Below are 24,759 nucleotides of genomic sequence, written 5' to 3'. Positions count from 1 at the left end.
TTTTTTTTTAATATTTATTTGTTAATTTTTTTTAAATCATATTTTTTTAAAAAAAGTTTTCATATATTGTTTCTAAAGACACCTTCTCAAACAGTATTTTGATTATGTTTCTTATAAAAATAATAAAAAAAAGTTTTGAACTTTCTTTTTGAAAAAAGTCTACATTGTGTTTTTTCCTCATCTAGTTTGTATTTTAAAGGTCTTACTTTTATAATTTTTAATACATTAGATGTGTTTATAAAATAATTAACAATTTTTATTTATCAAAAAAGTACAAAGTGTTTCTTTTAAAATAGCGTTTACAGCCCTAGCACATATTAATCATTCAAACCATTTATGTAAGTGAACAAATAAATAATAGGTACTAAAATTATTTTATCAAACTATACACTAACAACCTATATAAATTCAATTCAAATTTAATTAGTGTAAAGAGTATGTTATAAACAAGTAAAACCAGTTTAAGACGTCGATCGAAGTGAACACTTTTCTAAAGCAAAACAAATGGAGGATTGATTCACAAATATTTTTCTCTTCTTCATTTAAAAAATATATTAAACTGGTCGATTTCAAAAATGTATGTGGTTTTTTTTTTTATTATTGTTTATACAGACTTAATGAGATACTGATCCAAGTGTCGCCCCCCGATCAAATATAACATTTATATATCCAAGTTACCCATAACAATGCGTTAGTGGTAGTAAGGGTTGTGATCGAAGGTGATGATGGTGGATGATTGTGTAGGTCCCCATACGGATCGTCGGACGAACGTGATTTCTTGTTTCAGATGTTGTAGCGAGTGCAGAATCCAAGCTACGACACCAACCGAGCGAGAGAATGTAATACACAATAAGATTCACCGTTTAAGGATTTCGTGTATTCAATTCGACATAGTTTCTGTACAATACTCGACAAATACAACGCACACCGGAACTGAAGGACAATATTCAAAATTGCATAACTCCTTGCAAATGCCCCAAAACTAGTGATATAACCCGCCCCCAAACATTCAAATTCAAGTTTTAGCGCTTTTGCATCAGTGGAGGGCGTCGGTGACGGCCTGCGGTTATTCAAATTGGTCTCGACGCACTAAACAACTGTATACGAGCATTTTCTTTCGATGAGGCTTTCTGAAGGGCGTCGCCGACGGCCAACTAGGGCGTCGACGACTAGCTCTCTAAAACCTGTTTTTCTAATTTCATCGTTCCATGTTCCCGTTTGATCCTATTCGCTCCCCGGTGCTCCGTAAAGCTCCCGAATAGCTCCTTAAACTCCGTTAGACTTTTCAAATATTAAAAATAATAAATATAAGGCTTTTAAAATACAAACTAGACGAGGAAAAAAATATAATGTAGACTTTTTTTCAAAAATAAAATTCAATTTTTTTTATTATCTAATACTAATAAAAAGATCATGTTAATGCCACATGTCATTCTCTTCTTAAAATCATATCTTAATGCTATGTGGCATTCTCTCCTTTAATATTATTATTAATTAATATTCTTCTTATTATTATTATATCATATTAATATACAATTTATTAATTTATACACAACAACAAATAAATACATATTGTTATTACATCATATTAATATATCCAAATTATTAATCTATACATAAGTATAGATAAATACGTAATACATAAAAATATTTATCTTATACTATTGTAGTATTTTATTTACTTATTTTTACTTTCATATGTAACATTAAATTTTATTTTTTAATCATTGCTAATCAAACCAAATTAGGTTATATGCTTGTAGACCTAGATTGTCTAATCTAACCAAATAATTTGTTTGAGAAAAACTACATAGAGGTATATCTTAATTTAGCAATATTATTATTTTATTAATATTATATTAGATTAATATCCAATTATTATTAATATATAACACATGTGGTGTCCGATATAAAAAAAACTTTATTGCCAATATAACTCTTTATTCAACGAATTTATACCGCCATGCCAATAAACCTATAAAAACGAATATGGTATATAGTTTAAAATTTAAATTATATTTTATATAATTTAGATTATATTTTAATTTATTATTTTAATTTAATATCAACAATGATTAAGTTAAACAGAAGAGATTTATATAGCTTTTTAAGTTCACATTTGAGCGATGATATAATTTAGTGGGGTGGGTTTTATTTGGATTAAAAAACAATAAATTATATAAGTAAAAAGACAAAAATACCACTCATTAAACTGACTTTTTTAATGTTAATGAGTTGGATGAAAATGACAACAAAAAAATGCAAAACTCGGGAACAAATGAGAAAAATTGTTATTGCTATTGTTATTATTATCTATTCGTAATTATTATATTATTATAATTATGAATTATTATTATTTAAGTCACTAGGTTATAAGTCTATGCGTTACACGAGTTTACGTAACATATTGTCTTTATTCAATCCGTGTAATACGCGGGTCTATAAACTAGTTGTTGTTATATGAAAAACATTATTAGTAATTTGTAAAGATGTTCAATAAAAGAAAACATAATCAAAATACTATTTGAGAAAGTGTAAACAATATCTGGAAACTTTTTTAAGAAAATAATGGTTTTTAAATAAACATAAAGAAACAAACAATTTAAAAAAAAACGTCTATAATATATTTTTACACTTTTGAATTGGTCTTGTAACAAAAAAGAATAGTTTTTAAAAAATATGACTTGTTTAAGGGGTAAATATGACAAGTTTAAATGTGATTTTATAAAAAAAGGGTATAAAAAGTAACAAAATAGGGTATATTTAGTAGCCCCACTTATAAGTAAATATTTTTTAAATAATTATTATGATTGATATATGAGTAATAAAAATGTATACACAACTCATCTTATATTATCTTATCTCATCATGAATAAATGATTGATTTGTTCATAAAATTGCTAAACCAATTTGATACCTCATTTAGAAAGATAACAACTTTAGTATTTTCTCTATATTTTTTAATTTAATCAACTAATAATCTCATTATTTGGTTGATTTCCATTCTTGAAACATTTTATAATCATTAGGCTATTTGGTATGGGGTTAATGGTTGGGACATGATTTGCCACCTAGGAATATGAATAAAAGGCTACACCACCCCTTGATTGATCCACCATGGTTTGCATGGATTAAACCGGCAACCATGGTCCTCCTTTCCATTTTTCAACAAATCATTTCGTTTTTCTTTAGACAAAGATAAATTAAAATAAATAAGGGGCTAGTGGTTTTGGGTCATGACCACACCTTTAGGGTAGTGGTTTTGGATGATGGATTAGATGTGGGTTACATGGCACTAATATGGAGGGTCATGACCACACCCTATAGTTATTGTAAGTTTGAAACGTGGCTTTTAATGATTTATAAAAGGGTAAATTGCCAAAATCGTCTCTAACGTTTCTTAATATTTGTTAGATCCATCCAAAAAAGAATTTTTTTCCTCATAGGAACCACTGAGGTTTCAAAAATGTTGTCAAATTCATCCAAAATGACTAAAAATGACTAACACTCTAGCAAAACTAAGGGGCCATTTGATTTTGTGGAATGTTTTGGAATTGGAATTTGTATAGGAATTAGAATTTGAAAGAATTGTATTTGGAATTTAAACATTCCAATTGGAATTGGAAATTGTTGGAATTGAAATCTCAATTCCATTTTTTATGTGATTGGTTGTCAAATGAATTGGAATCCATCACCCGGCACCCACACCCCCAGTTTGGGTCGAAACGGTATGGGTCGAAACAGTTTGGGTGGAAACGGTACGGGTCAAAACGGTTCGCGTCTAAAATGTTCGGGTCGAAACGGTTTGCGTCGAAACGGTTGGAGTCGAACTGATTGCGTCGAAACGGTTCGGATAGAAACGGTACGGGTCGAACGGCTCATGGCTAAACACTTCGGGTCAAAACGGTTCGCATAAAAACGGTACGGGTTTGCAAATATATAATCTTAGTTAAATGGTTGTGAGTAATGATGTAGTCAATTTTTTGTTATAAAATCACAAGGTGTAGACAAGAAATGGTGTAATTTTTACAAGATGTTGAAACGTGAGCTATTGCAATTTTGATGAGACTAAGCATTGTTAAAAGTATCTCATGGTATTTGTGTTGAGATATAAAACCAAACTGCCATTTTATATAAAGAAGAAAAAAATATTAAATTAATAAGACAGACTCCATCAATCTTAAAGCCTATCATAATTTATGTATAAGCTTATAATTTGAGAAAATAATGATAATATGATATGATCCCACATATTCAAAATTACAAAAATAAAATCAAGTTTTACTCACTCAATCCGTGTAATACACAGATTTTATAAAGGGGATGGAGTCATGGATAGTTTACCACGATATCCAGATTTAACTAGGGCCTCTTTGAATTTGATATTTGTTATTGATATGTCTATTCAACTTGCGTTACAATTTTATTAGTTTTATCATTTTTGTTGTTCAATCAGTATAATACATGGGTTACTAAGCTAGTATAGAGAACAAATAGGTTAAAACAACTTAACTTAGGCACAAAATGAATCCAAAGTCGGCCTTCTAGCTCTAACCAGTATAGGCCCAAAAGGCATTTACAAACCCCACACATGTTGCCTCTGCGACAACACTATCAAGGCAACTGGCAAAGGTAAAGGTCATTGAAAAAAATATCCTTATGAAAAAAGAATACAAGTGGGTCTTACTTGACTTTCTTTTTTCTTCTTTTCCTTTTTGGATAAAGGGCATTGCCCCCAAACTATATAAGAACCCTATAAAAAATTACACCATCCCTAACATGGGTGTGGTCAGTTATATTCTAAGACGAATGGAAAGTATCATCTCTTGGACTCTTTTACTTGGCAATACGGATGGGTAGTGGGTCAAAAAACGTTCAGGTCCAATGGGTCGTTTGGGACAAAAAATGGTCATTTTGGTTTTGTTCAGAACGGGATTTTACAAAAATATAGGATATGTGTCGAACCAGGCCGTAATAGTAAAAATATCAATTTGGTCAGGCCATTCGACTCTTAATAGTTTCGCCTATAAACATCCTAATATTTAAAATACTCTATTGGTGAGGAAAGAAAATGATGATAAACCGTGCAGTCGAAACCCCTTTCACTTCATGAATGATTGAATTCTGTGAAATCAAATGACACCTCAGGGTAACAGGTAAAAGAATAATGAATGTGAACATAAGTTGGGTCAACCCACAAATACATTTTTTCACTTTTTATTTCAAATTTTGCTGGTATGCATATATATGTTTATAAATGATATCTTGTTACAAAACTAACCTTACGTTTTTTAACAAGCGATTTGGTCGTGTTATGCACTTGAATGCACTTATCATTTCAACCCTTTGACTCAAATCAACAAGACAACAAGCAATCACAAAATGCAAGAAAGACGAATGAGGCAATGAACTCACCAATATTCACAATTTACATAAGATGGCATCAAGTGAAGCAGTTGAAACTAGATTCATAAAGGATGAAAACATCTATACATTTCAAGATTTCTCGCCTTTGAGGCTTTCATTGTTGTAGGTGCTGCAAATGCACTCAACTTCACGGCCATTAAACCGCTCATCAAGAAGCAGAAAGGATATACATAACCGCTTTCCTGATTTTCATCATCCAACCTGAGGAAAGAAACAACAGTTCGTTTGATTGTGTTTTATGGTACAAGTTTCATAGGTGAATTATTTGCTAATGGGATTGTTGGTGGCGGTCTTAATCGCAGTTAGCCCCATTTCTTGCATTGTCTATGAATTACGACAGTGACATAAGAATAAATCTTTTCAAACACGTGGTTTACTTTATTACCCAATTGTCAGATAAGATCATAAGAATAAAAAGGAGTACGAATTCAAGTGACTCACTAACCTGCCTTCTTCTTTGCCTTAAAATCATTATCCATGAACGGCCCACCACGTAGCATGGAAGAAGTAAGCCCACAAGTTGAAGAACCGAAACCTGAAACTGCAATTCATGTAGAGAAGTCAATGATTGCAAACTATAAGTCAACCGACAATACAATACAAACTTACGTTAAAGAATTTTGACGATTCTGGCAGCATCCCGAGGTCTCTTGTGACCAGCAAAGCTTGGCGTATCAGCAATATTAACATCAACTGACATTTAATTTAAGCAAACAATAATAAGTTTATATAATTATATGACCTTTTATAAAATTTTGACATAGGACTTGTTTTTCACTTACAATGAGAGCCATAAACCGGAGGTACGCAATGCTGTTATTACTTCCTACACCGTAATCTTCATAATCCGGTTCAAGAAACTGATTCTCAGAAGCAAAAGCCAAGAAGTGAGCATCCCGGAGATCGATTTGTGGGCCCCACGCATGCCTAAAAAATACAATGAGAATAATACTGAACAAAAACAGTAAACCTTGTGCAGAAAGTTTAAAAAAAAAAAAAACAAAGAATAATTTTTTCGCCAAATCTTTGTAGCAACTTTACCTGATATCAATAGTCATGACATCTGGATTGGTTCTAGCTGGTGGAAGAGCGTAATCCGGTGAATAAATCTATGAAACAAGTCAAATACAATAGCATTTCAACAAAAGAAAAATTCACCAAATTATTATTAAATTCTGGACCAAAAAAGGGCCAAACCTGATTGCAAATCTCACAGGTTATATCCCCTTTCTTATTGCACCATTTCTGAATACATTTCCTATGAGCAAACTGCAACCCACAAATACAAAATTACAATCAAATGTGACAATCCAAATCGTAGAAAAAAAAAATACTAATTTTGACTAAATTAGCATCTGCATTTAATAAATAATAACCCATTCAAATTTAGATAAGAATAAAGAAGCACATAAGCAATGACCTCATAAATGAGCTGTACAACCAAACTCAATAACTCATTTACTTTAACTCTTTAAACAAACAAGATCAAAATATCTGAACCAAACCTGGACCCACTAATGGAATTGGAATCCACACATATTCAACCTTTTTCAACAAAACAATCACACTTTCAGGATGAGCTCGGTACCGAAAATCCGCAAAAGTAGGTATTGGTATGGTACCGGTACCGAATATACCCAGGACGGAACGGTACGGTTCGATACCGGTATTCGAGTGTAAAAACCGGTACCGAAAATGTCAAAAGTCGGTACCGAAAATGTACCCGGTTTGATAAATTCGATAACGGTACCGGGTACCATTTGCTCATCCCTAAACTCTTTCAGCCCAAAATCAAGGATCAGAAATGAAATAATAAAAGTATGCACTTGTAAACACCAAAAAGAAAACCTAAATAAACTATAAACGATTAAAAAAAAAAAAACAGACCTTGAGAGTACCATTACAGGCACAGGGAGACTCCAATTCATGTTCATCATCTTCTTCTTGACATATTCTACACTCTCGAGTAACCGTTTTGGAACAACCTTCTTCTTCTCCTGCTATTTTGGTCTGTGAATCAGCTTCGTTTTTGGAGTTGGTTTGGAGCATTTGGACCACTTGAGAGATCATGCCGGTGGAATTGGTGGGATTGAAGCAGGAAGATGCTGTCATTTGTTCAAGAGAAATGTTTGGAAAACACGCAGTTCGTGTGTTGCAGAAGTGTGGAGGAGAGGGGAAGTGTGGAGTATGAAAAGGGGGAGGATTGAAGAGAGAGAAAGAAGTGGGGAGAGAGAGAATTGGGAGTGTTTTGAAAAGGTGGAGGTGTGCATTGGGTGAAATTACTAAAATAGACATGCTTTTGTTGTCTAGTCATGATGCAATTTAATGTTTATTTTTACATTTAAAAAGAATATTAGATTGTCTTCGTCTAGTACTTATTCATTTTGTTTTTTCTTTTAGCTCTCAAGTTTAATTCTTAACATTATTTTGAAAGACATATTGGTGGTGTCAATAAAGTTTATACCTAGGTTTTTTATGAGGCTGCTAGTTCAAAACCAAGCCGAACCGGATTTACTGCAGTGGGGCTTCGGACGGGCAGGTTTTCCCCAAAATTGGTGGTTTGGTGGCTCGAGTATACATCCAACTCTAACCGTTATGGAGGAGAGGATGCATTTGCTTAATTGAAGGTATCTCAGAATGCTTATCCAGTGATTTAGTTGGCCATTAAAAAAATATTAGATTATGCTAAATGTTTACATCTATTTCCATTATTTTAGTTGGGGTACTTTAAAGTTGTTAAATTATTAGTATTCTTTTTTTTTTAATTTTTATATTAAAAGATAAAAAGAAATTCGTTGATTTGAGTTTTTCAAATGGAGAGATGTTAAAAAATTAAGAAGGGTAAGAGCATTCACATCCAAGGCATCATATTATTAGTGTGGTGTTTTTAAAATATAAAAAATATAAAAAGTGGTTGTGAGTGGAGGAGAGAGAAAATGTTACTCTTCAACTTAAAATATTCATCACACATAAGCATTTTTCACTTGGCACCTATTGTTTTCCAATAAGGCCTGACCTGGATTTGATTTTTGTTAATGAACATGGATCCTAATCCTGATTTCTTTTGAGCATGCTCATGAGGGAATCACGAACCAAGTAGGTGGTCATTGATTGATGGCACAAGAAGAATACGGACGAGGGTATTTTTGTGGGACAATGTACGTTTTATGGTGATTTGAGTTATCACGAGGATGCATTTTATGACGATGAGGATACGTAAGTGTACTCTCACGATGATGTATGACAATTAGCTTATTCATTTATAACGGGCTTTTATGATAAAAGTATCTTTAGTCCAGATGTTACAAATTTCTAAAAATGATAAAAACATATTTTATGAAACATTGAAAACGAAGAAATGTGTATGCCTTTAAATGTAAGGATGTAATCCACACAATCCTCTTAAAGGAACATGATATAACAAAAAAAAAACGAATTTTGGTGTAAAGATGTAAAAAGGCTTATAGGTTCATACTATTTAAAACACTAAGACACATACTCGTTAATTTTTTATTTTATTTTTTATAAAAGTTAGGACATAGTGTTCTTGTTTGTGATATTTTTCATGCTAAAATATCTAACTTTTTGAATTTAAAAAACATAATTATTTTATGAAACAACCATAAAAGAAGATATATTTATGTGATGTGAGGCAAGGACTAATGGCCACATTAAGTAGGTTTGGTTTAAATTCAATTTCTATAGACAAAAACATACAATAATTGGCCACATTTAATCATTCAATTACTGTCAAAAATCAAAATGCAGAAGCTTTAATACCATGTCACAAACGATGATATAATTATTTGTAAGTTCACTTATAAAATATTTTCAAGTATCATGTGATATATAATATCACTAGGATTGAAATCAATTGGTCTCAAAAACAAGTTGATAATGATGTAGGGCTTGAGCTCTGGATAACTTAACAATTGTTATTCTTTCATAATGTTGTCTTAAGCTCGGCTTAAAGATGATTCATGATCAAATTAAGGTGATTAAGAAAACTCAAATACTTAAGTAAACAATTATTTCAATACTAGAACAACTTTTAAATTTAGGCGAATTGGAAATAAATAATCCCACCTGACTCAATTTGGCCGATAATAATCTCAACTCAGTTATTGGCCGATAATAATCAGAACTGGTCATTTTTATTGTTTTGTAAAATAGTCCGCCGTTAAAATAGCTTAACGGATTTAAGTTTTTTTCGAATTACAAACCGATGTTTTAGGGCTTTTGACCAGAACGAGGATACGAGTCGATTGATGTAAAACTTAGCTCGAAATTGTGCTCGAAATGGCTTGATTTTTGTTAATTGAAAGTTTAAACACCCGAATTGAAGCACCGTTTTTGTGGGTTCGGGCAGTATTTCGAGGTAAGTTTTACATCAATCGACTCGTATCCTCCTTCTGATCAAAAGCCCTAAAACATCGGTTTGTAATTCGGAAAAAAAACTTAACTCCGTTAAGCTATTTTAACGGCGGACTATTTTACAAAAAAAAAAAAAAATTGACCAGTTCGGATTATTATCGGTCAATAACTGACTTGATATTATTATCGGCCAAATTGAGTTAGGTGGGATTATTTATTTTTAATTTGCCTTAAATTTGTATAACGAGTATATTCGGTGGCAAATGAATATAAATTAAAAGTAAAAAAAAAAAGTTATAACAACTGTAAAAAAATCCTTTAAATAAGTCGAATAATAACATCTTTATAAGTTAAACCAAACTCGTTATATATATTTTAAGCTCATTTTAAAATGAAAGGTTGGACTTGGAAGTTGGAACAAATCATAAATTGCTCCATAAAAGTTTACGTATTTTTAGTGGCAAATATTGAGATTTTCAACCGGGAACGTAAATCATCGGATCTAAAAGTCTCTATAAAACCAGGGGTTGAAAACATATATAACCAAAAATTTCTATACAAAAAATACGTATACTCTAACTCAACTACTGAACAAAAAGTTTAAAGGATCGACCATCTCCTTCCACCTCTTAAAAGCTTTTCCCATGCTTATTTTCAACCCTATTAATCAATATTTCCTTTGGTCCCCTAATGAGTTTCATTTCCATGAAAAACAAAAAAGGAAGGGGCAATTTGGTAATTGCACGAGTCGTAGGTGGGTACTAGTGGATAATTGTTGCTTTTTTCTTCTTTTCTATCTTAAGTTTCAAGGAATGGGGAATAGTAATGAGTTGTTTTTAGCATTATCATTATTCATTATTCATTGAATTAAAAAATCCATTAAAGAAATCTATTGGGTTTCTGTTTGTCATCACTTTGTAGATACAACGATCAACGGAGGAAATATAAAGATCATACCTAATATATTAAAAGTTGCGTTTTTGTACTTCCAAATTCCAATGACACATTTAAAAATATTTTAATCCTAGGCTAAAACTTAGGTTCTAATTGCATTGATAATAACTATTATAAAATGTATAATTCGGATTTAATGAATATTTGGTCAACCAAAAGATATGTAAATATTAATTTGAGAACAATTATTCATCCGTTTAGTTTGTTTAGGTATAACCAATGATCTCTTTGTAAGTGATTAATTGGGAGATGGGAAGCTTAGCTTCTCTCCTGACTCAGTTAACAACATCCTAATCATACGTCGTTAAAAAAAGTTTGTTTAGGAATAAAGATAAATTACAAATTTCATTTCTTATTTTTAATAATTACACTAAATATCCTTTACATTTATTGTTAGTCACATATTTCAACCTTTTAACATAGAGGCTGGAAGTGGAAAGAATAAACTATCATCATGTGCATTGCGCTTAAATGGACTTAACGACATTGGTGGACCCAAGATTTTTTTCTTGGGGGTGCGTAAATTTTTTAAACATTTTAGACTCCTAGCTATATAAAAAAAAATCGGTTTATAGCGGGTCGGTCGGGTCATTTAAACAAGTAAACACAAACAAACAAAGTTCCATAGCGGGTCAAATCAGATCGAGTCGGGTCCATTTCAATTTTCAAACAATTAAACCTTAGTTCCTAAATTCTTATCACATTAACAATCAGATCGGGTCGGGTCCATTTGAATTTCAAGCCCTAGTAATTGTTATTTACCAACCAACAATCATATAATCAACAAAACCACCCATCTAAAGACTATAACAACTCAAAAATACATAAAAACATATAAAATTTTAAACCTTTTTAACAAATATGTAAATTTGTTTCTATTGAAAAAACCCAGTAAAACATCAAAACAAATCGAATTACCTATTTAAGTTCAATTTTTGAATTTCATATTTTTAAACCCTATACTAGAATCATATAATCAATAAGAAATTAAGAAACAACAAACCCATACTATAAAGACTAGAACAACCTCAAATTACCTCAAAACACATAAAAGTTTAAACTTTTTTAAAATCCTATTATCTCATGACTCTTGAACAAAATTGCATAACATCAAAAAAAAAAAAATCAAAACTTGTACCTGTCAGGGGCGGCCTGAATTAACTAGTTTGCAGCCGGAATTTTGTAGTCGCCGGCCGGAATTATGCTGGTGAGGCAGAGGGAGGGCGGGAGTCGCTGGCAAGTGGCAGCGATTTGGGTTCTTTTTTTAATTATGTGGACTGATTTTGTTTAACAAAACTAGTAGTTGGGTTGGGCTTGATTGGGTTTTAAGTTATTGGGGTTTATGGATTGAATTTAAGTTTTATTAAAAAGGTTAGTGGGGTAACTTGTTTACATAATTTGATCGGGTTACAATCCGTGTTAACAATTTTTTTTTATATAAATTTCTAACATTTTTTTCTAAGGGGTGCGGACGAAAATATCCAAGGGGTGCGGTCGGAAATTTTCAAGGGGTGCGGACAAAAATTTCCAAGGAGTGCGGTCAGGATTTTTCGCGAAAAATACCACTAATTTTTTTTTCAAGGGGTGCGGCCGCCCACCCACCCCATAAGGTGAGTCCACCACTGCTTAACGAATGAATCTAATGAAATGAAATGTGTCACATACATTAAACGCAAATGATGCTTACTGTAATTATTGAAGATAAAACATGAAAGTAGCAATACTTAATAAATCTAACGGACGGAAAATGTATTTAACCATAGAGAAATGATTTGTTAGTTACCATTGTGTAATGTGTCAAATGTTTGAAGATAACATTTACTTGATGTTATGCTTAATCGCGTAAGTTCTTCAAAGCTATTGTAAATTGTTAGAGAGTAGCTCAGTGATTAATTAAAATGTATCCTACAATTCAAGAGTCAGGACTATTCCGTTATCAGTTATGAGTATATGATGAAACCATTAACCCATGATCATGAACCAGCCAGATAGTCTAACCCTCGACCTGAGATCGCAATAAGTGGTCTCATCGGACGATTTTGTGAGTTGCGACAACTAAATATCTAAAACTAGAGACACTCATACGTGCAAATAAAGTTATTTGGGGTGATATAATAGTATAATTATATGAAAAATTTAAGCGTTAGTCTTTAAATTGATAAGTAATCTAGACATGATTCAGGGGTAGAGATATGTTATGATTTCTACAGGTTAGTTTCGTGGTCCAATTATGGGAATATGTAATACTCAAATGGAGTTTTATCCTTCTATATGGATGAGCTTGATACTATTACTGAAAATCGTTATATATGAGTATTGATACCGGTATCAAAAATGTTTCATACGGCACGGTACGATATTGAACCGAAAGTAACGATACTGCAAACGTCAAAAAGTGGGTACCGAATCGATAAAAAATGATTTGGTACGAAAAATTCAATATTGGTACCTGATACGAAATGTTTATCTCTATTCATTATATTCTATGCAACCTATGAAAATACACACAAATTTTAATTATATATACTTCTAATTTACAACATAAATAGGTAATATTGGTTTGTACCTTTGGTTTCAGGCCTGTTTCATGCATTTAACTGTTGTATGTTTTGTTGTTTTGTTTATAAACCCTAAACTATCGTAACAGAGTAAAAAGAGACCCCCAAATGAACACCGTAACGGCACGACGACCCCTAAATGACCGCTGTAACGCCTGTCACGACGTTCGATTTCTCTCCTGAAGGCCCCAACGACTTCGGTTTTGCATGCAACGACATCACTTTCTTCGATCGTCTAACCTAGATAATATTATTACTATTATATTATCTAACTTACTATTATTATTCATGCCTAACCTAGATAATATTGTTAACTAACATATTATTACCGTGTCTAACATTATTAACCCATGCTAACTCTATAACCATGCTACTAACTACTAACTCTTCTAATCATACTACTTATTTTTTTTTAATTTTTTCATTTACTTATTTAGTTTTACAATTATATCATTGTTACCAATTCATTAATTATAATTACATACTAAAAATTTATAAAAGTACTAACTCCTTTAATTTTTGTTATTTACTTATTTAGACTTACAATCTAATTATCATTATCAATCCATTATTTATTATTATGTACTAAAGATATATAAATATTAAACCTAGCCATGACACCAACCAATTTATGGTGGAAAATTGTGTGCAAAGGTAAATATTTATCTTAGACTAAATTCCTCACATAGACTTCTAGTGGGTGAAGTAGTACCCACGAAATACACATAAATTAATAGTGTTCAAAGTGAGTGTTTAGTTAAGATAATATTTTTATGTATTTTCATATATTATTATTATTATTATTATTTATTTCTTATTCAAATCCCATTTACATTCCAACTTCTAAATCCTTGTACTTACACACCTTGTTCATCCTTGTTAGGATAAATTGGTGCTTCAACTTCTTAAGACGATCATCTCACGTTTGTGGAAACCACTTGCAAAACCGTGAGTATACTCGATCCCTTTATCATTTTTAAACACTTTGGGTGCAACATGTACATATATACAAAAACACGCAGTCATAATTAAACATGTTTATCAATCAAACTCTATCCACCAATAAACATGAAACTTGTTATACTTGTTAAACTCATATGCTATGTTTACATTGTGTCTATATGCTCATTAACTTTGCAAGCCTACCTTAACAATTATAGTGCTATAAGATTAACGCCTCGCCTGTATTCTTGTGGTATTGTTAAGTAAACACCGTTACACCCTCTTCGTCTCGACGATGTTGGGTAATCACCATTTTAAACTCTGGTTTGAAATATAGTTTACACTAGTGCAGCATGTTAGTAACTTGTATATATTTCTCATGTTGGATATGAGCACAGTTAAAACATTTTTCATTATTATGCTATGTATAAAACTTGTATACTCGCCAACATATTTATTGATCATATTTTAATACATGTTGCAGGTTGATAGATGATGATGTGAAGAAACAAAGTTATGGTGGACTTAGATACACACCTAAAGAAATAAACTATTCTATGTTTCATGTTATGTTTGCTACTCTTTTGATTGTATTTGTTTTGGAACAATGTATTCATTTAGAATTTATGCAATTGAAATTAAATTATTGTCACATTTAGTGTTATGATGCAATGAGCAATCTCGTTTTCGTCTCGCTCCGATGTTTCCGCCATCAGTTGGGGTGTGACATCCAAAGTACGGTTGTAATGGTGCATAGTGTGGGTACTGCAATGGCTGTAGATTCCCCAAATAGGGTATATGTGGCCCATAACTTTGAGACTAGAATTAAGGCATATATCAAAACGGTGGAGTATAATAGTTTTGGGGTATATACGCTCGATTACATGGGGTGATAGGGGCGCTTTGCACTACACTGGGCATCACAATCAACCTATATGGAGGAGTGGAAAGGGCATCGGTCAATGCAGCTGAATAGAGCAGAGGTAATGGAAGAGTGTTAGCTGACTGATAATATTTTGACATGGTCATGTATGGTATGACAGTGGTTTGCACCGCGGAAGTTATCACAAGCGGCGTGGTACTGTAAATGACATCTTGAGGTGTGAAAGGAGTAGCTGCAATGAATGACATAAAAGGACCATCCACAATGGTCGACATGTTAGTAGCTTGAGTTTGTTGATTATGCCTAGAGGAGTATAAGAACGGGCTTCCAGAGTTTTCCCCCCGGTCATTGGGAATGATGATAATCGTTGGCTAGGACTAAACCCTGGACGTGAATCTTCTGCTTCACACTTGAGGTGCAAGGACCTTGTTACGACCAGTTGTGGAAGTACAACCGTAGTGGTTGCCGTAGACAGCCCTCCCGAAGCTACCATTTGTAACACCGTATCGGCTATCGTATGAGTATTCTGATTTGTCACACTACCGTTTGCATATGCAACCGAGATGATGTCACCATCAAGGAGTCCAAATCAGGTGATTTCAAGATGAAAATCAGTGGGTTTGATGGAGAAGATGATGAGAAAGTGTGTAGTGTTGATGAAAGTACAAGATTTAGGGTGAAATACTTACGGAATAGCCTTGGATCAAGAGAAAAGTGCTTGAGAACGAGTTGGAAGCGAGTTGGTCGAATGGAGCTGTCACATCAGTGAGAATTGATGTGACAAGCGGGTATTTATAGTGTGAGAGGGAGTTAAGGCGGTGGAGCGAGGTGTCGGATATCCAGTCGATCGGATGGTTATCTGGACGGATGTCCATTCGACCGAGTGGTCATTCGATCGACCGAGGTGTGCGAGTTAGTTTTCCAACTTTCGTTTCGTGTGATAAGCGTTGCGTTTAAGCGAGTTACGAGTGAGCGTTGCGATGAGATAACCACATAACATTAAACAAGTAAACACACACATAATAACTAAGATGCATAAAAGTAAGTCTGCGTTTCGAGTTGCGATGCAATAGCGATTAGTATAAACATGTGATGCGATATGCGTTAAAATGGGTTTACATAGTATGCGTTGTAAATAGCGTTGAATGCGATAACTGCGTTTTGAATAAGCGTTGTAAAACATAGTTTAAAATGTCGTTTAACAACCAATATATATATATTACCGCAACGGGTTAACTATTATCGAATCTCTTGGAGTTATTAAGCAATAAATGACCGATCTAAGTAATGACCCGAAAAGTCGGGTTGTTACAGCCTCCCCTACTTTAGGGAATTTCGTCCTGAAATTAAGGCGCAGGCGTAACGAAGAGGTGTGGATATTTAGCTTTCATATCTCTCTCGAGTTCCCAAGTGAACTCGGCGCCGCGTTTGCCTTCCCAACGAACCTTCACTATAGGAATGCGTGAGCGTCGGAGTTTCTTGGTCTCTCGGTCCATGATTTCTACTGGCTTTTCCATGAAGTGTAGAGTTTCGTTAACTTGCAAATCCTCAAGGGGAACATGCAGGTTTTCTTCGTCTAGACACTTTTTGAGGTTCGAAACGTGGAAAGTCGGATGTACGTTGCTGAGTTCCTTTGGTAATTTGAGTCGTTAGGCCACTTTGCCAATTCTTTCTAGAATCTTAAAGGGTCCAACGTGACAACTAAGACTAGGGCATCATCTTGACGGTTAGCAGGCGGTGCGTTGGTCACACGTGCTGCAACTTGACGGTTCTAGTTCTGGTTGGGTTGGACGGGAACAACATTGAAAGGTGCGGCGGTAGTAGCGTAGTTCTTGTTGTTGTTACCCTTGTGTTTGCGTACTTGACGAGAAGACTTTAAAACTTGGGATGCTGCAAGTTCGAGAGCGGGAGTAGCGGTTTCTTGATTCAGACTCTTGGTTGAGGTTTTAAAATAACCAGCCAAAACTCGCTTATCATTGATCTCAGCGGCGAGTTGGTAAGTCTCCTCAATGGTAGTAGGCTTAGCTGCCTGAACAAAGTCAGTTACACAATCGGGTAAAGCTCGAATATACTTCTTGATCGTGATATCCGGAGTTGTCACTTGACCAGGACAGATGATGCTAAGCTGCATGAAGTTTTAAACGACAAATAAGAATCAAGTTCCTAAAACTAAAGACTAGGGCAAAGCATTCCTACTTTTCCTAATTCCCTATAGTTATGGCTCTGATACCAATCTGTCACACCCCAACCGATGGCGGAAACATCGGGGCGTGGCACTGAGCGAAACAGATTGTCCAAGAGAATCCATAACAACTATTAGTGACAATATATTTAACATTAATGTCCCATACCATTAACATATAAAGCATAAACAGTCATTATAGATAATAGTCTCAAAAACAAGTAAACCGTTCTGACAACTCAGATTTATTAATGAAGTTTCTAGACCTCCTACTCGTTTCACCAAGCAAAGCATCCTATCAACCTGTCACATACGTTAAAATAAAGTCAATACATATAATGTAAAGGTGAGTACACAAGTTTGAGTAGCATATAGTATAGCGAAAGCGTTTACGCATAACCAACATGTAACACGTAGAAATGTGAATCAAGTAAGCTATCGACAATGACGTATGCAACCGACATGACTGCGAGTGTAAAATGCGCAACACATTATCACCACTGTGACCATGTGAAGTAATACCCTTAACAACCCATGTCCACGACAGGTGTTGAGTCCATACTATAGTACTATCGTTGCTAAGGTGTCAGGCAACAATCACTGTGTAACATAACGTACAAGCATTCATCGAATCACGTATAACATGCGAGAGCGGTTAGCGTTAAAAGTGTTTGCATTGTGTGTCGATATGTTTTGATATAGAGAACGTATGTAACACCCAAAAGTGCGTTTAAAAGAAAATGGGTTCGAGTATACTCACAATATGTGCTTAATGAATAAACACAGCCTTGAATTGGATTGAAGGGAGCGCGTTGGAGTTAGCTTGAGCATAGAACAGTAGCATAAGCGTTGAACAGTGCATAAAAAGCGTATCGGATGAGACAAATGTCGAATGGTGAGTCGAACGAGTGAGCACCCATTCGATCAGATGGTCATCCGGACGGATGGTCATCCGAGCGGATGACCATTCGAACGGATGGCCATTCGAACGAGATGTGAGTGTTGTAAATTGTTTCAATAACTTTTGAAGTTTTCGTTGTAGTGTTTAATCAAGTCATCCGGTCGGATGGTCATCCGGACGGATGGCCATTCGATCGGATGGCTATTCGATTGAGAAGTTGAAGTTTGAAGTTTGGTCAAATTGTTTAAGTGTTGAAAGTTATAAAAGGGCAGGCCACATAGTCGAATGGTCATTCAATCGAATGGTGATTCGATCGGATGGTTATTCAATTGGGCAACCTGTTGTTTTGAAAACTTTGAAAATTTTTCTAAGTTAAAAGTTCGAGTTTAATGTAGACGGTGTGACGTCGTGTCAAACAACGGAAACCATACCAAGTCCAGCTCAGTCGATCGGATGGGAATCACCCCATTCGATCGGGCTAACTTCCCTTGTTGGAGTTTCATGCTCAACTCGTGAATCGGTCGTCTCTCCGGTGGAAATCCGTTTTTAGACCGGTTCTCAACTAAAGAATGAGTAGAGAGCCTGGATGAGTCTAGATTCCATCAGTTTTGAGTGAAAAGTGAATAAAAGTTGAAGAAAGTTTGAAATCAGTTGAGAATGTTTAGATCTTGTTGAGATTCGTGTTAAAATGTGTAGAAATCCTTTAGATCTGGATCAATCTTGACGGGATGGATAATGCTGAGCTGCTTGAAGCGAGCGGTGAGACCAGCGTTGTCACCTCCTTCTTGCTTGATATGACAGAATTCATTCTCCAGCTTTTGTACCTCATGAGGAGGACAGAACTCCTTCATCATAAGCTCCCTGAGCTCTTCCCATGAAAGTCCATAAGCTGCGTCATTATCGCGCCTGTTGCGCTCCGCAGTCCACCAGTCCAAAGCCCTGGACTGAAAAACTCCAGTTGTGTTAACAGTACGCAGATTTTCTGGGCATCCGCTTTGCCTGAAGGTGACCTAGATTGAGTCAAACCACTGGAACATGGCACTAGACCCATCTTCACCAGTGAAGTTAGCAGGACCGCAGGCATTGAATTGCTTAAGGCTAAAAAGCGCTTTAGGGGAGTCGCTCTTTGAGTCCACAGAGGACTTGCTGCTGACATCATTAATCTTGCTGACGATTTATGGTATGACTTTAGCCATTTCCTTGGCTACCAACGATGCGATGCGTTTGTCAGCATGGTTGCGGCGAGCAGCGCGTGAAGTCTGAGAACCAAATGACGACATTGTCTGCAGCAGACATCGTCACATGGTTTTAGACGAGATTCGATTATATCGGGTTTAGTTTTGAAAAAGCGTATTGTTCTATAATTATTCTCCCTTATGTAAAGCTCAGGAACACGTAGGCAAGTATACACATAGGCACATAGTCCACATAAGCACGTAGGCATATAAGCATGTAGGAACACATAATCCACGTAGACACATCACAAGTTTCACCTATATTTTGCACGTATTCACCAACATATTTTGCACGTATACACCTATCTTTCAAGTGCGCGATACGCGTTCGAGAGTAGCGAGTGATAGCGAGTAGTGATAGCGAGCAGTTTAAGCGTCGAGTGTAGCGTAGCGAGAGTGCTTAGTTTGTCTGTGATTAGTTAGCGTTCGAGATTCGAGAAGCTGTGTGAGTTGTGCGCGTTTAATAAAGCGATGAGTGGAAAAGCGAACAAAGTCTCCAAAATCGAAACATATAAACGTTTAATCACATGAAACACATAAAATCGATAGCGCGTAAAATCAGCGATTGCGGGCTTAGAATCGAAATAGATTGTCTTGGGTGTTAGACATCGACTAGCCAAAGTGATTCGACTAACCATAATGATCTCGGGCAGACGCTTTAGCCTAATAGACTGTGCTCTCGCCAAAATAAGGCGAACGACACGCATCCTTTCGGTCACTTACATAGATTGAGTCGTTGGAACCCATCGAGACTTTGGTGAGAGTTTTGTAAAAACTAAAGTAGAGAGGGGAACTAGTCGTTAAGATGCAGGTTTCACCCCTAACTTAACAACTTTATTCCTGATAGTGTGGCATAGCCACGAGATAGGGAGGTATAATTTCGTCGAGATGTGGATGTCACTCCTGACTCAATGAAAGATTCTCATGCTGAGAGTAAAAAATTTCGCGCAGAGTGAGCGATTTTATCGAGAGTTCTTGGTTTTCACACCTAATCTCGACCAAATCACTCGATTGTGTTATGCGAGTGTTTTCGAAAATGTGTGTATTGTGTCAGCTTTAGGAAAAGCAATAGTGCGTTTTCAGTCGTAGGAAAGGCTTTTCTTTGTATGAGTTGTAGTACGCGATGTTCGCACGAAGGTGTAATTTTAGCGAGTTCGAGCGAGAGTAACAGAAGTAGGCTCATGCAAAACCCCTACTAGGTTCGCACAAGGCGGTCTATTGGTGCTTAGACTATAGACTAGGTCAATCCCAAGACATCAGACCCGGACTAGGTCATGTCTTTCCTAGTTCCCTATAGTTATAGCTTTGATACCAATCTGTCACACTACCGTTTGCATATGCAACCGAGATGATGTCACCTTCAAGGAGTCCAAATCAGGTGATTTCAAGATGAAAATCAGTGGGTTTGATGGAGAAGATGATGAGAAAGTGTGTAGTGATGATGAAAGTACAAGATTTAGGGTGAAATACTTACGGAATAGCCTTGGATCGAGAGAAAGTGCTTGAGAACGAGCTGGGAGTGAGTTGGTCGAATGGAGTTGTCACATCAGTGAACAGTGATGTGACAAGCGGGTATTTATAGTGTGAGAGGGAGTTAAGGCGGTGGAGTGAGGTATCAGATGGCCAGACGATCGGATGGCCATCCGACCGGATGGTTATCTGGACGGATGTCCATTCGACCGAGTGGTCATTCGATCGACCGAGGTGTGCGAGTTAGTTTTCCAACTTTCGTTTCGTGTGATAAGCGTTGTGTTGCGTTTAAGCGAGTTGCGAGTGAGCGTTGTGATGAGATAACCACATAACATTAAACAAGTAAACACACACATAATAACTAAGATGCATAAAAGTAAGTCTGCATTTCGAGTTGCGATGAGATTGCGATGCGATAGCGATTAGTATAAACATGCGATGTGATATGCGTTTAAATAGTATGCGTTGTAAATTGCGTTGAATGCGATAACTACATTTGAATAAGCGTTGTAAAACATAGTTTAAAATGTCGTTTAACAACCAATATATATAGATTACCGCAACGGGTTAACTATTATCGAATCTCTTGGAGTAATTAAGCAATAAATGACAGATCTAAGTAATGGCCTGAAAAGTTGGGTTCTTACATGATTGATTGTCATGGTTGTAGGTTTCTCTGAGTCAGTTTCCATCCCACGGATGGGGCCAATGAAGAAACGTGTACCTGAAAGGTGGATCTCATTGGGTCAAATTCCATGTCGGCAACCAGATTGTGACCTATAAAACATAACACCGTTATGACTCGTCAAAGGAATGGTGTTATCCATGTGACCACCCTCTGGCGTGAGAATCAGTGTCTGGTATTCAGAACTATGTAATAGAGAAAATATGTGAGAGAGTAGATGATCATACCTTAGATTTAGCCTCCTGTATTTATAGTGTTTGGTGGTTTAAGGTTTCCCTTTTTTTAGGAGTTGTAGTTACATAGGGATCATACCCGAAAAATAGGAGATCATGCAAATCTCCCCAACTTTTTGGAGATTCAGTTGACAATGATCATCCGTACAAATGGGTTATTCCGGAATAATATATAATTATTGTAGTAGGTTTGACATGTCTACGTTGATCTAGGTCAATACCTCGTCATGATCTAATTACCATTTTACCCATTTGTCCTATTATGGCTTACACAATAAGGTCCCATCTTATCAAGACATTGTTTTTATCAACAAAATATAGTTCATCGCAATTTTACTCATTTTGACCCAGTTCATGGTTTACACCACAGGGTCTAGTTTCTTAAATTTTTTGTTTAATCATCAATATGTGATTACTTGCCGTTTTACTCGCTTGACCCGTTATGATTTACACCATAGGGTCCTATTTTAAAAATTCATTGTTTAATAACAATATGTGGTTACTTGCCAATTTACTCGTTTGACCCGTTATGGTTTACACCATAGGGTCCTTAAAAATATTCATTGTTTAATAACCAATATGTAGTTACTCACCAATTTACCCGTTTGACTCGTTATGGTTTACACCATAGGGTCTAGTTTCTAAAAGTCTTTGTTTTATTACCAAGATTTGGTTCGTCATAGTTTTACTCATTTTTGACCCGTTATGGTTTATGCTATAAGGTCACATCTTAACAATTCGCATTAATCACCAAAATACTTTCCATCATGTAAGTTGTAATTCTATTCTAAGAGTTGTAAGCTTTACTTACTTTGCATTCCTTCATGTTTCCTTGTGCAGTTTGACCCGTTTGACCCATTCTTTTCCAAGCTCCTATCTAGCTTGTCAAGAGTCAAACTATCACATAATATCCACAAGATGATTATATTAGTTATCAATTACCATGACCATCAGCCTTATGGATTTTATACCTCTTTTTATCATTCCATTTTTTTAGGTAAGTTTGACTTTATAAAAGTCAAACTGCCAATTGACATATATGGATACACTAACAAGTTAAATAAAACCCATTTGCCATCATGAAGGGGTAAGGTCCCAAAAACCTCGCTTTAAGTACTTGGGACCATACCACAACCTTGTCTTTTAAACCTCTTTAGACTTGCGCGGCCGCGCACTGGTCCAACAAAGAGGACACAAAAGAAAGACAACAAGCAACACCTGCGCGTCAAAAGGAAATTGACAAATCCTTGCGCCTCTCTCCATAACAAACAGGGATAAAACCCAGACTTGGATATAATTTACTTCACTGCTACCACACGATAAGGAGTCACACTGGATTACGGCTGAAATCTTCTAGAAGACTCAATCGTGCACCACCAACGGTTATAACCATCTAGGCCACATGTTATCATCCCGGGCTCCCTTGAAGTGACGATGATGGCATGGAATTGAAGAGAAATATCCACTTGCCCACTTTCCACGTGACAATACCCCAGCCGTTGATCTAAATAGCGATTCGTGTGCTTTCACATCGGATTAAGAGAATTAACGGAGGGAAAGATAACCGCTTACGGAGTTAGCACATTCCGTCAATATTTCAATAACAGGTTTTCCCGCCCAAAATCCCGGCTATAAATAGAAGAGTAATTCAGGTACAAAGTTCAAGCTACATTTACTTCACTTATACTTCTTCTTCTTCATAAACCGATACTTATTCTCACGCCGGAGGGTGGTCACGGAGAGAACCCCCATTCTCCCCGTGGCGAGTCTGACGGTTTCTGTTTTGCAGTTATCGAGAAGAAGAGAAGATCTATTCCTTTGAACCAAACGAGAAGAAACCAACCCTTTCATGTAGAACCTAACCCCCTGGTTTATCTGATTCCGGTCATTTAACCAGTGTATCTTCATTGGCGCCCACCGATTTCTCAGTTTCATTTGTTTTTCTCATTTCGATTCATATTTTCTTCACTCTCTATTTCATATGGCAGAGAATTCATCATTTCACCCATCAAGTCCTCGATCTGAATTCAAGGGTTTTGCAACCCGAGATATCCAGGTCGACAGAATCATGGGGAGTAAAGAAAGCAACAACAGTCATTCGGAAGAAAATGACTCCATGACACAAACAGGAGTTCATAACCGTTCAAATCCACTCCTAGAAAGAACTCCAGAATACTGGTTCAACAGATTCCAGATCGCTATGAACCAAATTTTCACACAAAACAACAGATCTAAGTTTCCAAATGTCAGATCTGATAATTTGAAGAAAGGTAAAGGTAAATTTGACACTGCAGTATTGGACCCACAGATACTTAGTCAGTGGGACATCCAATCTAGCAGTCATGCTGAGATGATTCAAAAATCAGAAGATACCAACCGTCAGGAAGCCGAACCAAAGTAGATAAACATGGTACAAGGAGGTCCCTCACGAAGGCCAAACAAACGAAGCCATAATCAGCATTGGAGAGAGCAACAAGTCGTATTTCCCGTTGTTCCCAGAGGACCTCAGGAAGAACGACCAGTAATTATCACCGGTATCTTCGGTCACTACAGAACGGATTATATATTCATAGATCCAGGAAGCTTGATGGATATAATCTATGAACAATGTTTCAAACAGCTTGATCCAGAAGATAAAGCACGTTTAAAGCCAGTTGATTTTCCCCTCACTGGTTTCTGCAACGAAGCTGTGTTCCCATTGGGACAAATTGCATTTCCTGTGACTCTCTCAGATGGCGAGCGTTCGCGCACAGTCACAGTAAATTTCATGGTCATGCCAGCAACATCACGCCACGATGTATTGCTGGGAAGAAGATCACAAAGAGAATTCAGCATGATTACTTCCATTCCACACGCTGCTTGTGGCTTTTCAACGGAAACTGGAGTAGCAATTCTGTATTCAAGCAAGGAAGTCA

The 24,759-nt window shown here is 35.7% G+C and overlaps 1 protein-coding gene across 1 annotated transcript; it reads right to left on the bottom strand.

Annotated features, from left to right (window-relative positions):
- Positions 1–5,383: 5,383 nt before the first annotated feature.
- Positions 5,384–7,673, bottom strand: LOC110870458. The gene is made up of 7 exons (XM_022119640.2): positions 7,315–7,673; positions 6,625–6,696; positions 6,469–6,536; positions 6,210–6,354; positions 6,037–6,120; positions 5,873–5,968; positions 5,384–5,628 (listed from the first exon to the last, which is right to left on the bottom strand). Exons 1-7 carry the CDS (start codon positions 7,537–7,539, stop codon positions 5,620–5,622), a joined length of 699 nt encoding a protein of 232 aa, XP_021975332.1. The 5' UTR covers positions 7,540–7,673; the 3' UTR covers positions 5,384–5,619.
- Positions 7,674–24,759: the final 17,086 nt, after the last annotated feature.

Source organism: Helianthus annuus, chromosome 9 (genome assembly GCF_002127325.2).
Source record: "Helianthus annuus cultivar XRQ/B chromosome 9, HanXRQr2.0-SUNRISE, whole genome shotgun sequence".
NCBI classification, from domain to species: domain Eukaryota; kingdom Viridiplantae; phylum Streptophyta; class Magnoliopsida; order Asterales; family Asteraceae; genus Helianthus; species Helianthus annuus.
Note: the sequence above shows the minus strand (reverse complement) of the source record. Positions and strands in the feature narration are given on the sequence as shown.

What these genes read in the sequence shown, in the direction of transcription:
- LOC110870458 (XM_022119640.2), bottom strand. Translation starts at nt 7,539, where the DNA reads ATGACAGCATCTTCCTGCTTCAATCCCACCAATTCCACCGGCATGATC. An exon ending in CCTGTGAGATTTGCAATCAG is followed by an intron (nt 6,537 to 6,624) that starts GTTTGGCCCTTT and finishes CTTGTTTCATAG; the next exon opens with ATTTATTCACCGGATTACGC. An exon ending in GTCATGACTATTGATATCAG is followed by an intron (nt 6,355 to 6,468) that starts GTAAAGTTGCTA and finishes TGTATTTTTTAG; the next exon opens with GCATGCGTGGGGCCCACAAA.